This window comes from Lepisma saccharinum, chromosome 26 (assembly GCF_977018435.1).
Source record: "Lepisma saccharinum chromosome 26, izLepSacc3.1, whole genome shotgun sequence".
NCBI classification, from domain to species: Eukaryota; Metazoa; Arthropoda; class Insecta; order Zygentoma; family Lepismatidae; genus Lepisma; species Lepisma saccharinum.
In genome coordinates, this window is record NC_139254.1 from 11,562,962 (window position 1) to 11,576,079 (window position 13,118).

Below are 13,118 nucleotides of genomic sequence, written 5' to 3' on the forward strand. Positions count from 1 at the left end.
AACTATAGAGTTATACGTACATGGAATAATTCCGACAGCCACATTAAATCATGTATTTCCCACAATTTTTTCAACTTAACAAGTCAAAAAAAGATAATGCCAATTTTTGGTGCCATAATATATCGGTATCTGTCACGTGAGATTGATTGATTTTAATTTTTTGGGTGCGTCGCCACTTATGGTCATTATGCACCCTTCAGTATATACGGGGAAAATTCCATTATCTAAAATCCTTACCTTAAAATTAAAAAAAGGGGTATGGAAAATAACTTTCAAGATATCAAACTCTCACGAAGAGGCGTAAGCCATTTAACTTACTTTGAAACAGTAGTTTAAAAACACCATAAAGGTATAATTTCAGATATTTGACAGAAAATGCGCTAAATTGAAAATGTGAATTTTGGGGAAAATAACACCTTGTAGTAAAAAATAAAAAAATAAGAAAATACACCAATTTTTTTTAAAAAAAATAACAAAATATCAAGGTCTCTACCGATTAGATATAAATAAAACAAGAATATCAGTTGTAATTTATTACATTAGTAACAGTGAGTCCTAACCTAATTTTCGGCATAATTACCACCGTTGTTCTGGCATTTGTCGTAGCATGGCACTAAATTTTGTATGGCCATGTTATATGTGTCTGACAGCAAAGACTGGAACTATCTCTACCGCAGGGTAGCTGTCAAATCCTTGCCCTGCCAGAAACCTCTTCAGTTAAACAAAGAGATGAAATTACTTACGTGAAATTTAAAAGATTTCGTAATTCCGCGTTGCACAATGTAATGGTTCAATTCTATTAATTTCGAAGATCCACTGTCTTCATTCACAAAAGGGTACGGCGTTTGAAGCGGAGATGGTACCGCGTCAGTACATTGTTTGTTCCCGGGCGGCGGTGGTTGCGATTTTTCCCGTTCGGCAGCACTGGCGTGCGCATCTTGGTTTGCGTCGTCTGCTTCCTGTTGTCCGGTGGCGTTGCAAGTTGGGGGTTGGGGGGCTGGGCCGTGTTGCTCGGTAATGTGCCGTTCCTGTTCCCCGCGTGGCTGGAGGGGGGTCGAGTATGCGCATGTGGCCGAGAAGTCAATTCTCACCCAACCAGAGTTTGCTCACATAAGATACAAAAGATATGCCGATGACACCATTGTCATTTACAAACAGGAAGAGGACCTAACCCTTCTCCTAACTGCCCTCAATAACATACATCCCAACATAAACTTCACCGTTGAAAGGGAACAAAATGGCCACCTCAACTTTCTCGACCTCAGCATCCGACGACTCCAAGACAAGTTCGTCACATCCGTATACAGGAAACCAGGCTCGGGCACCCAGTATATCCATGCAAAATCCAACCACCCACCAAAACAGAAAGCTGGAGTATGGATGAACTTTTACAGAAGAGCCTTCACACACAGCTGCACAGAAGATGACCTGCAAGATGAAATAGCGTGCGTAACGGAAATAGGCCTAAACAACGGTTACACCGAGCGCCAACTATCCATGTGGTGTGCAAAAACAGAAACCCAGTTCAGACATCCAAGAAACAGAGATAACCCGAACCAAAATCCTAAACCCAAATGGATCGCCTTTCCATACCACCCCACCACATCTGGAAAATTTGCCAAGGCCCTCAAACCCTTCAACATCCGAGTAGCACACAAACCCATATCCCAAATCGGAAGGGCACTACCCAACTTCAAGAGATACTACCTACCCAAACTTTCATCCCCCGGTGTCTACAAGACCACATGCCAATGCCACAACACCTACATTGGCAGAACCATCTGCACCGTCCAAGAACGGATTAACGAACATGTAAAAGATTCCAAAAATAACACACCTAAATCAGGCCTCTCCCAACACCTCCACTCCACTAACCACACCATCTCCTCCATATCCATACTTCACCCAACCGGCTCTGTCATAGAAAACACCATCAAAGAAACCCATGCTATCATCCAGCAGGAACCAGCACTAAACCTAGACAATGGACAAGCACACCCAACTTGGCACCCTGTCCTCAGAAAGATCCCCGACCTGAAAAAGAAAAGATGCTATGCGCATACTCGACCCCCCTCCAGCCACGCGGGGAACAGGAACGGCACATTACCGAGCAACACGGCCCAGCCCCCCCAACCCCCAACTTGCAACGCCACCGGACAACAGGAAGCAGACGACGCAAACCAAGATGCGCGCGCCAGTGCTGCCGAACGGGAAAAATCGCAACCACCGCCACCCGCGAACAAACAATGTACTGACGCGGTACCATCTCCGCTTCAAACGCCGTACCCTTTTTGTGAATGAAGACAGTGGATCTTCGAAATTAATAGGATTGAACCATTAAATTGTGCAACGTGGAATTACGAAATCTTTTAAATTTCACGTAAGTAATTTTAAACCGCGTTTACCGCAACCACCATGAAAGAGATGAAAGTCGGTACATTCAAGGCCAGGGCTGTACAGGGAGTGATCTTTCACCTGAAGTGATGCAAAGGGCCCGTGTGTACTCAGCTGTATGGGGTTGTGCATATTCGATTGGCCTTCCGTGAATTGTCTGCACCATCGTCTGACCTTACTATCACTCACGATGTCCGGTCTGCACACCTGACACGATTGCTGGTGGCTCTGTCCCAAATTCTGAGCATGCAATGTAGGCTACATCGCAGTCTGTGGGAGACTGTATGAGAGCTGCAATCTTTAACCTAGAACTGTCCTAAAGCGGCTGCATTGCAACTGAACCAGATTACAACTACATGCCACTTCTTCCTGCCTGCATGTGTGTGTGTGTGTAGCTCTCCGACCACTAGTGCTGGGTATAGGCACCTTTGGAGGAGTTTTTTTCAGGATGCCCCTCGTATATGAACTTTCAGAACCTTTTTTATTAGAGTGTTCCTGTTTTAATGTGTGGTTAGCTAAATCAGGTACCTATACAATGCAATTCTATAAATTCCTTGCGTTCAATTTCTAATACCTACATACCCTTTTTGTCAGTATTAATGGTATAACTGCATATTGTCAGTTTCACAGTACTTCACTTGGATGTATTGTACTGAAGCAGAAATCCCATTGATAATGTAAGGAAATATGACACTTTATTTTGTTCGATTCAATTGTTTCACTTATATGCAAGAGTTAAGTTGTTTGCTTTACAGAGAAGAGATAAGTAGCTTTATGCATTGAAAAATGAGTCCGCACTCATGGTTCTTGCAAGCAGAGGGTAACAAACCTCAGTGGAAATATCAACATATAATACGGAGAATGTATAGCTAAGGAGACTGATAAATTACAAATTGTATTTCTTAATCAATCACTCTTCACTCTTATCTCATTTAGTCGTAACTTTAAAAATAATCAAGTATTTTATTTTAAACTTACTGCATATGAAAAATTCCGTAATCGTTCCCTAGCTTGTGAATTGTAATAATTTTCCAAATTCACTATTTTGCAGTTTGAATTCAAATCATAGAGAATAGAGAAATTAAGTCAATTTCATAGAAGATAATATTGGTACTTAACAAAACCATACGTGGATCTGTGCGAGTTTATTATTTCTATTTGCAAAAAGATCGATTTAGTTTACTTTGTAATTGTCAGGGAAAAATGTAAATTTTGTCCTGGAAAACCTGGAAAAGTCAGGGAATTTCATTTCTGCTTGTTTGTAGCCACCCTGGTTATGACATCGGCATATGTAGGAAAACGTATGAAGTGGGAAGCAGGAGTTATGATGCACGTAAGATCGAAGTAAACTTTTGCGGAAACTTGGATGACAACGCATTATGCAGGTTGATGATCTTTAGTTGGTCTATGTGGCTTTGATTATCTCCAACAGTTATCTCACTTTTTATGAAGTGTTGCTGGGAACAAAGAACATGTTTTGAATGAAGGAGGTTACCGGAAGTTTTCGGCTACAAGGCCAGGAGTCGCTCACTCACAGGAACTTGCTGAACTCTAGGTCAGAGCTGAAAACATGGGAGAGACTTCCAGATGCAACTCGTTTGTTTTTTGGAACATTTCTGCGATCTTATCTCGCATTTTTCAATGGAACACTGGTGAATATATTCATTTATAGATGAAAGAGCTTGACCTACCATGAACATTGACAAAGACTGCAAGTCCAGCAGTCATTTAGGCCTGTTGTACTTTTCGGCCGATTTCCTTAAATTTTTCAACTTTTTTCCAAATTTTTAACAGTTCTCGTGAAAAGGGTCGTTATATCCGGGGTCGTAGAATCGAGAGCCGACTGTATGTGGAAAGAGAGTAGTCATCTTGTCTTATAAGACTCTTGAGTAGATCCATCCAATAGCAACTACAGCTCTTTGACATCCACGTTCACCTTAAAAGTTTGAGTCATGATCATGATGATAAGTGAGGAACATGATTCATGATGAGACAAACATAATGGCACATTTATGCCTTATCCAGGATTCGAACCAGGAACCTCTGGTGGCTTGATGGTACCTTGTGCTAATGACACTGATAATGGTTATGTACCTCAATAGGAGAAATTCATCTTTAGATATTTTATGTGAAAGATACGAGGTATAATTGGAAAAAATAATGCTATGCCTGTAAATTCCAGTAGGTATTTATTAGACTAATACAAACGGACTCACGTGAAAGGACATTTCATACACTACTTCTCAACATAGTTCCTCCCCGGTTCAGGCGATTATCCCAGCTCTACACGAGGTTCATGATGCCAATCTCATAGAACTCAGGGTGCTGTTGATGGAGCCAAACCCTTACTTCGTGCTGCACAACATTATCCGATTGAAACCGGTATCATTGCTGCATCTATGAACAGCGATTCAGAAAAAGAGGCCCGGACTTCTCACCACAGGAGTGATTCTGCTTCATGACAAACTGACTTTACACACAGCTCACAATACAAGTAACGTCCTGGCAGGTTTCGAGTGGTGTGTTCTCCAACATCCACCATACAATCTGGACCTTGCTGTGAGCTATTACCATCTCTTTGCTCATTTGAAGAAGCATCTTAGAGGATGCCGGTTTCACTCAGATCATGTCGTCAACAGGACCCAGAGTTCTATCAGACAAGCATCATGAACCTCATGCAGCACTGGGATAAGTGCCTGAACTGAGGAGGAGACTGTTGTGTATGAAGTATCCTTTCACAGGAGTCCGTTTGCAATTGTCTAATAAATACCTACTTGAATTTACAAGCTGATTCCTTGTACTTTTAATTGTATTCCTCTAATAGGTTACTTTATAGCATATATTTCTTATTGTTTTAGATCAAGCACAGTACAACAAGCAGATTGTTATCGTTCCTAGTATTGGGCCAGTACCCAATAGAGACAGGCCTACCAAAGAACAGCTGGCTGCTCAACACCAAGCGAGAATCGAAGCAATGCGGCCACGGAAAAAGAAAGGTTTCCAGGTAATTAAATACTTGAAACTAGTCCTTTAACTAAACTAAACTTGAAGTTTTGCACTGCAACATGTCTGCCATCTTCCCAATCCACTCTTGATCATCATTACCAATTTCCTTCAGGTTCACCGTTCCACCTTTGTTTTGGCCACCTACAGGTCTCTTGCCCAACAAGAACCTACGTAAAGTTTTCTATCTCCTGGCCACTAAAGTCTTGTTGATTTGATCATTCTAATAACATCACCAACCTGTGATCTGCCTCATTCCATGTATATTACTAGTCAAGTTTAGGCTGTCATGTAAATGGCAAATTGGCCCAAGAACTGTGTTTTTCTTCTCCCCCCCCCAATCTCCCTCCTTTACAATAAATAGGGATGACGAATTGACAACAGAGCTCAACTGTTGTTCGTCAGATTTTCGCAAGCTTGGCCGGAACTTTTCTGCTAACCACCTTCCTGGTTGACCTTAACTCTAAGCTTATAAATTCATTACACCAACAGTGAAGACACAGTGTATCTTCCTTTTATTGTCACACTTGCACAGACATTTACTTCCACTGGTGTTTAGAAGTGGAATGTGAACATTGAATTCACTGTGATTAAAAATAAGTTCACAATTATTGGAAATATAGTGCATTACATTATCAAAAGAAAAAAAGAAAACACTGTGAAACACAGATACATAGAGAAATATCAAGACAAGGTTCCACACATTCTTCATTTTTATCATAATGTATGTGCTGTGATCAGCACCATGCTCCAGCTTCTGACATTCTTGCGCAGAGATGAACAGAAGAAATCTCACCTGAGGTCACCCATTCCAGAAACTGAACTTGGATTTCCTGTATGACAGTCTGATGCGTTAGTGACTTATAAAAAATAGTAACTTTTTTGCATAATTTATTGTTTTCTAATTATCCTTTACCACAATAGAGCATACGTTTATTATCTCATTGCTTATGTTTCATATCTGTTTTTCAGGATGTTCAATTTTCACTGGATGGAGAAGGGGGTTGCACTATTGCGCATAATGAAGATGGAAAAGTAATTGAAACGACCATGTTTCAGGAACAGTCTAAACCACGGAAAGCAAGAGAGAAGAATAAGTTTGAAAAGTATAAACTTATATATTGTAAGAAATTTTCGGACACAATTCCGGTGAGTATTCAAACCAAGTCATCATCGAAGTAGATTTATTCTCTGCCTGTGTTGTTGTATGATTGATATTGCATTTATGACGTGTTTAGTCTTTGGTGACATTTGGGTGCACATAAAAAGGTCTTTGTTTATTGTATGCAATAATTCTCTGAATGTTAGTGACAGTGGTTCTTAATTAGAATGCGTGCTTCTATTACTTACACCTATTCACGTACTAGCTATCATAGAATCTGGATGCCCTCTAGAGAAAGGGAGAGATGCACATAAGCAGCATGCATGCAAAGGAGAAATGGTATGCAGTGTTAATTAGACATTATCCATTGTCTAGTGCTTTAAGCTATACATATTCTAACACTACGTTTTGAGATAGCACCAATATAGAACAGATCCTAATTCCCAATATTTGTTCACAAGTATCCAAACACTGTCTCTGTGTGAAAGAGGTTCGTCTGGGAATTCATCTGCAAAACACATTCTAACTTCCCTACAATAATTTGTAATGACGTAAGTGTCACACATAAAAATGCATTGTTTTAAATTGTACTTCAAATTCATGATGAAAGTTGTGCGAATTACTCACAAGTTTAATATATATATATATATATATTTGGTCTATGAATTAATTTGCACGCCTGGACAAGAGATGGCGTAACGAGCGTATCGTCCCACAGTTCCGTGTATCCACACATGCGTTGAAAACTCCTGTCAGCGTGCATCGTTCGTAGTATAGGGCAGATGATTGACGCGTCAACAACAGCATTTTGTAGCCAACTGAACATGGCGCAGTTCGTGCCAGATAAAGTGTTTTTGCGGGGTGTTCGGCTTCATTACTTTAACATGCAGAAAAGTGCTACCGAAAGTCATCGTATTTTGGTGGAAGTGTATGGTGACCATGCGCTAGCTGAGCGAACGTGTCAGAAGTGGTTTGCACGGTTTAGAAGTGGTGATTTCGGCCTGGAAGACCAAGAGCGACCTGGACAGCAAAAAAAAGTTGAAGACAAAGAATTGAGAGCATTGCTCGATCAGGATTCGTGTCAAACGCAGGAAGAACATGCAGAAGCATTAGGCATTGATCAAACAACAGTTTCCAAATGCCTCAAAGCCATGGGAATGATTCAAAAGATGTCACATTGGGTTCCACATGAATTGAAAGACAGAGACGTTGAAAGACGAAAAACCATTTGCGAATTGCTGCTTCAAAGACAGAAAAGAAAGGGGTTTTTGCATCGCATTGTTACTGGCGATTAGAAGTGGATCCATTACGAAAACCCAAAACGAAAAAAGGCCTGGGTGAAGCCAGGTGAACCATGTCTATCACAACCGAAATGAGATATTCACAGTGCAAAGGTTATGCTGTGCATATGGTGGGATATGAAAGGTGTGGTGTACTATGAGCTGCTGCAACCGGGTGAAACTATTAATGGAGAACGTTATCGGCGACAATTAATGCGTTTGAAGCAAGCTCTGGCCAGGAAACGACCAGAATGGGAGAACAGACATGATAAACTTATTTTTCAATATGATAACGCTCGCCCACATGTCGCAAAACCGGTCAAAACCTATTTAGAAAATGTCGGATGGGAAGTTTTACCCCACCCGCTGTATTCACCAGACGTCCTCCTCCCCTGGCATGGGGACCCTGACCTCTACCAGGCGCGTCCCTCAGGTGGTGGATAAGGGATCCCACCAGATATGGTGGGGTGGTCCGAATATAGAATAAGGACCCGTGGACCAACAGGGAGCCCAGTGCCTGGGCGCTTAATACCGGGCCACCCTCTCTCTAGGGGTTAAAATATAGAGAGCCGGCCCGGAGGGCGAAGACCAACGGTTCCGGAGGCGGAAGAGGATCATAGAAAAAATCCCAAGGGCAACGGAAGCGGAAGAGTTACGACCTTAGTGGCCAATATGAGCCACTAAGAAGCAGATTGGATATCTCCGTCAAATATCCAAAACCAACTGCTGCCTTGCAGGGGTGTGGGAGCACCAAAGGATATGGGAGAAAACCCTGAAAATAAAAATCAGCCTAGTCGTTGGGCTAATCCCCCACACCAGACTACAACTAGCAGATTCAGAGAAATAAAGGTAGCCTCGGAAAGGATGGATTTAGTAGAAGACGACAAGCAAGGAAATGGAATATCCGAATTGGAACTTGGAATATTAAAACAATTAATGGAAAAGAAGTGGAGATTGTAGGAGAAATGGAAAAGTATACACTAGCAGTACTAGGACTAAGTGAAGTAAGGAAGAAAGGCAGTGGTATAATGGGCCTTGAAAGAGGATATGTGCTGAGATATGTTGGAGTAGGTAGAGGAAGAAGAGCTAAGGAGGGAGTTGGAATAATAGTGAATGAGCAAATGGAAGAAAGGGTGGAATCATGGGAACCAGTGAATTCAAGGATAATAGTAGTTAGACTGAAAATGGAAGAAAGAATAACAATAATACAAGTTTATGCCCCGACAAATGATCAGGACATATTGGAGAAAGAAGTTTTCTATACTCAATTACAAAAAGTAGTGAATAAAGAGAATGAAGAGAATAGGAAGGTAATATTGATGGGAGATCTTAATGGTAGAACTGGAAACAATAGGATGAGGTCACGTGGTTGTATGGGACCGTATGGAGGGGAAAGTGTGATAAATGAAAATGGACAAAGATTAATAGAATTCTGTATAGAGAACCAATTGCTACAGGGAAACTCCTTTTTCCAGCATAAGAAAATTCATAAAATCACTTATGAAGCTGAGGGAAGGGAGGCAAAGAGTATAATAGACTACATAATTTACGCAAGAGCACTTCGATATGCCTTTATGGATGTAAAGGTAATTCGAGGTGCTGAATTGAGTACTGACCACAGACTGCTAATGGCTATAACAAGATTTAAGAGGAATAATAGAGAAAGAGATATGAAGTTTGAAAAGATACAAGTAAAGCAGCTGGCTAAGGAAGAGAAGAGAAAACAGTATAAGGAACTAGTAGAAGAAAAATTGAATGAATTGGAAATAAGAGGAATGGAAATTGACAGTATGTGGGAAAAATTTAAGGAAGTGATACTGTATGCAGCAATTGAAGTATGTGGCAAAGTTAGGGTGAATACAAAAAGGAAAATAACTAATTGGTGGACGGATGAAGTAAAGAGGAAAGTGAAAGAGAAAAAGAAAGCATGGAAGAATTACCTAGAATTAAGATCAGAGGAACATAGGTTAATATATGTGCAAAAAAGAAATGAGAGTATATTGGCTGTAGAGGAGGCAAAGCGAAAATCATGGGAGAAGTTTGGAAATGATATTGAACAAAGTTTTGTAGAACATAGAAAGCAGTTCTGGAATATGGTCAAAAGCCTGAAAGGAAAATGGGGAAAAGCAGCAAGAGCTATAAGAAATAAGGAAAATGTACTAGTCATAGGAAGGGAGAATGTGATGGAGGAATGGAGAAAATACTATGAAGAAAAGTTCAAGGATAGGACAAATGAGCAAGAACAAGATGAGGAGCAGGAACAGGAACAGGAGGATGAGAGAATAAGAAACAGAGAAGAGGAGGAGCATGTAGAAGAAGATATGAAGATAACAGAGAATGAAGTGAGAGAAGCAATTAAACGGATGCGAATTGGGAAAGCAGCAGGATGGGATGGAATAGCACCAGAACTTATAAAATATGGAGGACCAAGAATGGCTGAAATACTACTGAATATATTAAGGGAAGTATGGAGAACTAAGACTATACCAGAAGAGTGGAAAAGGAACATAATTGTGCCAGTACACAAGAAAGGGAGTAATAAGGAATGTGATAATTATAGAGCAATATATCTATCATCAGTGGTATATAAGATGTATACGAATATATTGGAAAGGAGGCTGAGAAAAATCATAGAGGGAAAACTTGAAGAGGAACAAGCTGGATTTATCCTGGGAGACAGACTCAAGATCACATTTTTATATTAAGAACAATGATGGGGAAAATGCTGGACAAAAATAAAAGAATATACTTAGCATTTCTAGACTTGAAAGCGGCATTTGACTCTGTACCTAGAAAATATCTATGGGAGGCATTAGAAAGTAAGGAAGTACCTAACGAACTTATTAAAGCAATAAGAAGCGTATATAAGGATGTAAAAGGAATAGTAAGAATAGAAGGAAACGAGTCTAAGGAATTTCAAATAGAAAAAGGAATTAAACAGGGAGATAGTCTCAGTCCTTTACTTTTCCTTAATGTAATGGATGAAATAACTAAAATTTGCAAAAGAAGAACCCCAAGAGTACAAATAGGATATTGGAATATGAGAGTAGTACAACTGCAAGTACTGCTATATGCTGATGATATAGTCTTAATTGCTAGCAGTGAAGAGAATTTACAGAGGAGCGTAATAGAATGGGGAGAAGAACTTGCGAGAAAAGGGATAAAGATTAATATTAAGAAAAGTAAAGTTATGCAGGGGGCAAAAGGAGAAAAAGATCATGAAATATCAATTAGATATGGAAACGAGAACTTGGAAGAAGTAGATGAATATGAATATTTAGGAACCATCATAACAAGTGATGGTAGGTGTGATGAAGAAATCCTAAATAGGAAAAGAAAAGCAAATACAGTATATTATCAGTTCAGTAAAACAATAATGGGAAAGAAAGAAGTGGCAGTAAAGACAAAAATGCAGCTATACAAATCAGTATTGGTCCCTACATTAACATATGGAATGGAAAGTTTACCACTTCAAGATAAACATCTGAGTAAAATACAGGCTAGTGAAATGAAATACCTGAGAAGAGCTGTTAATAAGACTAGGAGAGATAAAGTGAGGAATGAAAGAATAAGAAGAGAAGTGGAACAGGAGTCGCTAGAGAAAATAATTGAAAAGAGACAGCTAAAGTGGTGGGGACATGTATTCAGAATGAATGAAGACAAAAAGGTAAAGCAAATTCTAGAAGTAAAGGTGCAAGGTAGGAGAGGTAAAGGAAGACCAAGGATAATGTTTGAAGACAGAATGGAAAAAATTGGAAGAGAAAGGAATAAGACAATAAATATGATGAAGAGAATGATGAGAAACAGACAGGAATGGAGGAGATGGATCGAGGCAACCAACCCTTCGGACTACTACTTGTTCGATTGCATGAATAACGATTTGATTGGACAGCGGTTCACTTCTTCAGAAGCTATCGAAAAATGGGTCTCTGACTGGATCGCTTCAAAGGATGAGGACTTCTTTCGCCACGGAATCCGTAACTTGCCTGACAGATGGGCGAAAGTGGTGGCTCACGATGGACAATTTTTTTCTTAAGGTATTTATGTATTTTGTGTTTGAACTACAGCTTCAATGTGTGCGGAACAACTTCACAAATTAATTCCTAGACCAAATGTATATATTATTAACTTACTTTTTTTGAGTATCGAGGTAAGTAACTCCTGCGATGTTTCGAGACGCAACTGCTCCCTTCCTCAGGCTGCTCACGTTTAGGTTATGTATAAATCATAACCACGTCGAACTCTCCATAGGTACAGGATATACGATTGGTAAGAGGTGTGTGGTTAAAAAGCAATAAAAATCTAAAACCCATTACAGGTGCACGTCAAACTACCATGTCGTTTTTCCCAATTAGAAACTTCTCCTTGGAATGTTAAAACTTTGAGACTGTGAATAGCCACGGTCCGCGTGTGCTGCAATACTCCAATGTTTCCTCTTAGAGCACAAGGTCGGCCGCTTCCCTTCTCTTTACTCTCTATTTCCCCTCCATTCCAGTTCACGTCAAGTCCAGTGTGAATTCCTCTTCCATCTTCCGGGAGTAGCATGCAAACTCTGAATGGAGGAGGAGGTGGGGGGGGGGGAAATGGAGGTGAAAGAGAAGGGAAGTGCCCGACCTCACGCTCTACGAGGAAACATTGGAGTGTTGCAGCACACGCGGACCATGGCTATTCACAGTTTTAAAATTTTAAGATTCCAAGGAGAAGTTTCTAATTGGGAAAAACAACATGGTAGTTTGACGTGCACCTGTAATGGGTTTTAGATTTTTATCGCTTTTTAACCACACACCTTTTACCAATCCTATATACTGTACCTATGGAGAGTTCCACGTGATTATGATTTATACATAACCTAAATGTGAGCAGCCTGTGGAAGGGAGCAGTTGCATTTCGAAACGTCGCAGGAGTTACCTCGATACTCGCAAAACGTAAGTTAGGTTAGCTGTAGGTCTAAGTGCCGGCAGATGCTATCTTACTTTCCGGCATGCTAGGCTGCAAAAGGCACTGTATTTTTTTTCTATATTTTTCCCCCACCTCATCCCGATTGCCATAATTTGCCAAAAATAGCAGAAAAACAACAGTGAGTTAAAAAAATACAAATACAGTGTAACCCCGATTTTACGTTTTTTGGGGATCAAGCTGAGAACACTTAAAATGCACAAAAATGTAAAATCTAGGAAAATTTTGTCATTTTGCTATGTTGGGACCATCAAGACTGACTGTATAATGCAGGAAAATGTAAAGTTGGGGTTCCACTGTACAAATTATTGTTATTCTTGTTGTGTGCATGTGTGTGTGTGTGTATCTTATTATTTGTCATTGTTGATGTCCTCTATTTATTC

At 40.2% G+C, this 13,118-nt stretch overlaps 1 protein-coding gene across 1 annotated transcript in view; it reads left to right on the top strand.

The window, feature by feature from the left end:
* Positions 1-13,118, top strand: part of LOC145979517 (histone H2A deubiquitinase MYSM1-like) — a 59,827-nt gene that overhangs the window by 25,451 nt on the left and 21,258 nt on the right. The window contains exons 5-6 of the mRNA XM_083112460.1: positions 5,253-5,398; positions 6,370-6,546. Coding sequence (XP_082968586.1) covers positions 5,253-5,398; positions 6,370-6,546 — 323 coding nt within the window. The remainder of the gene's footprint in view (positions 1-5,252; positions 5,399-6,369; positions 6,547-13,118) is intronic.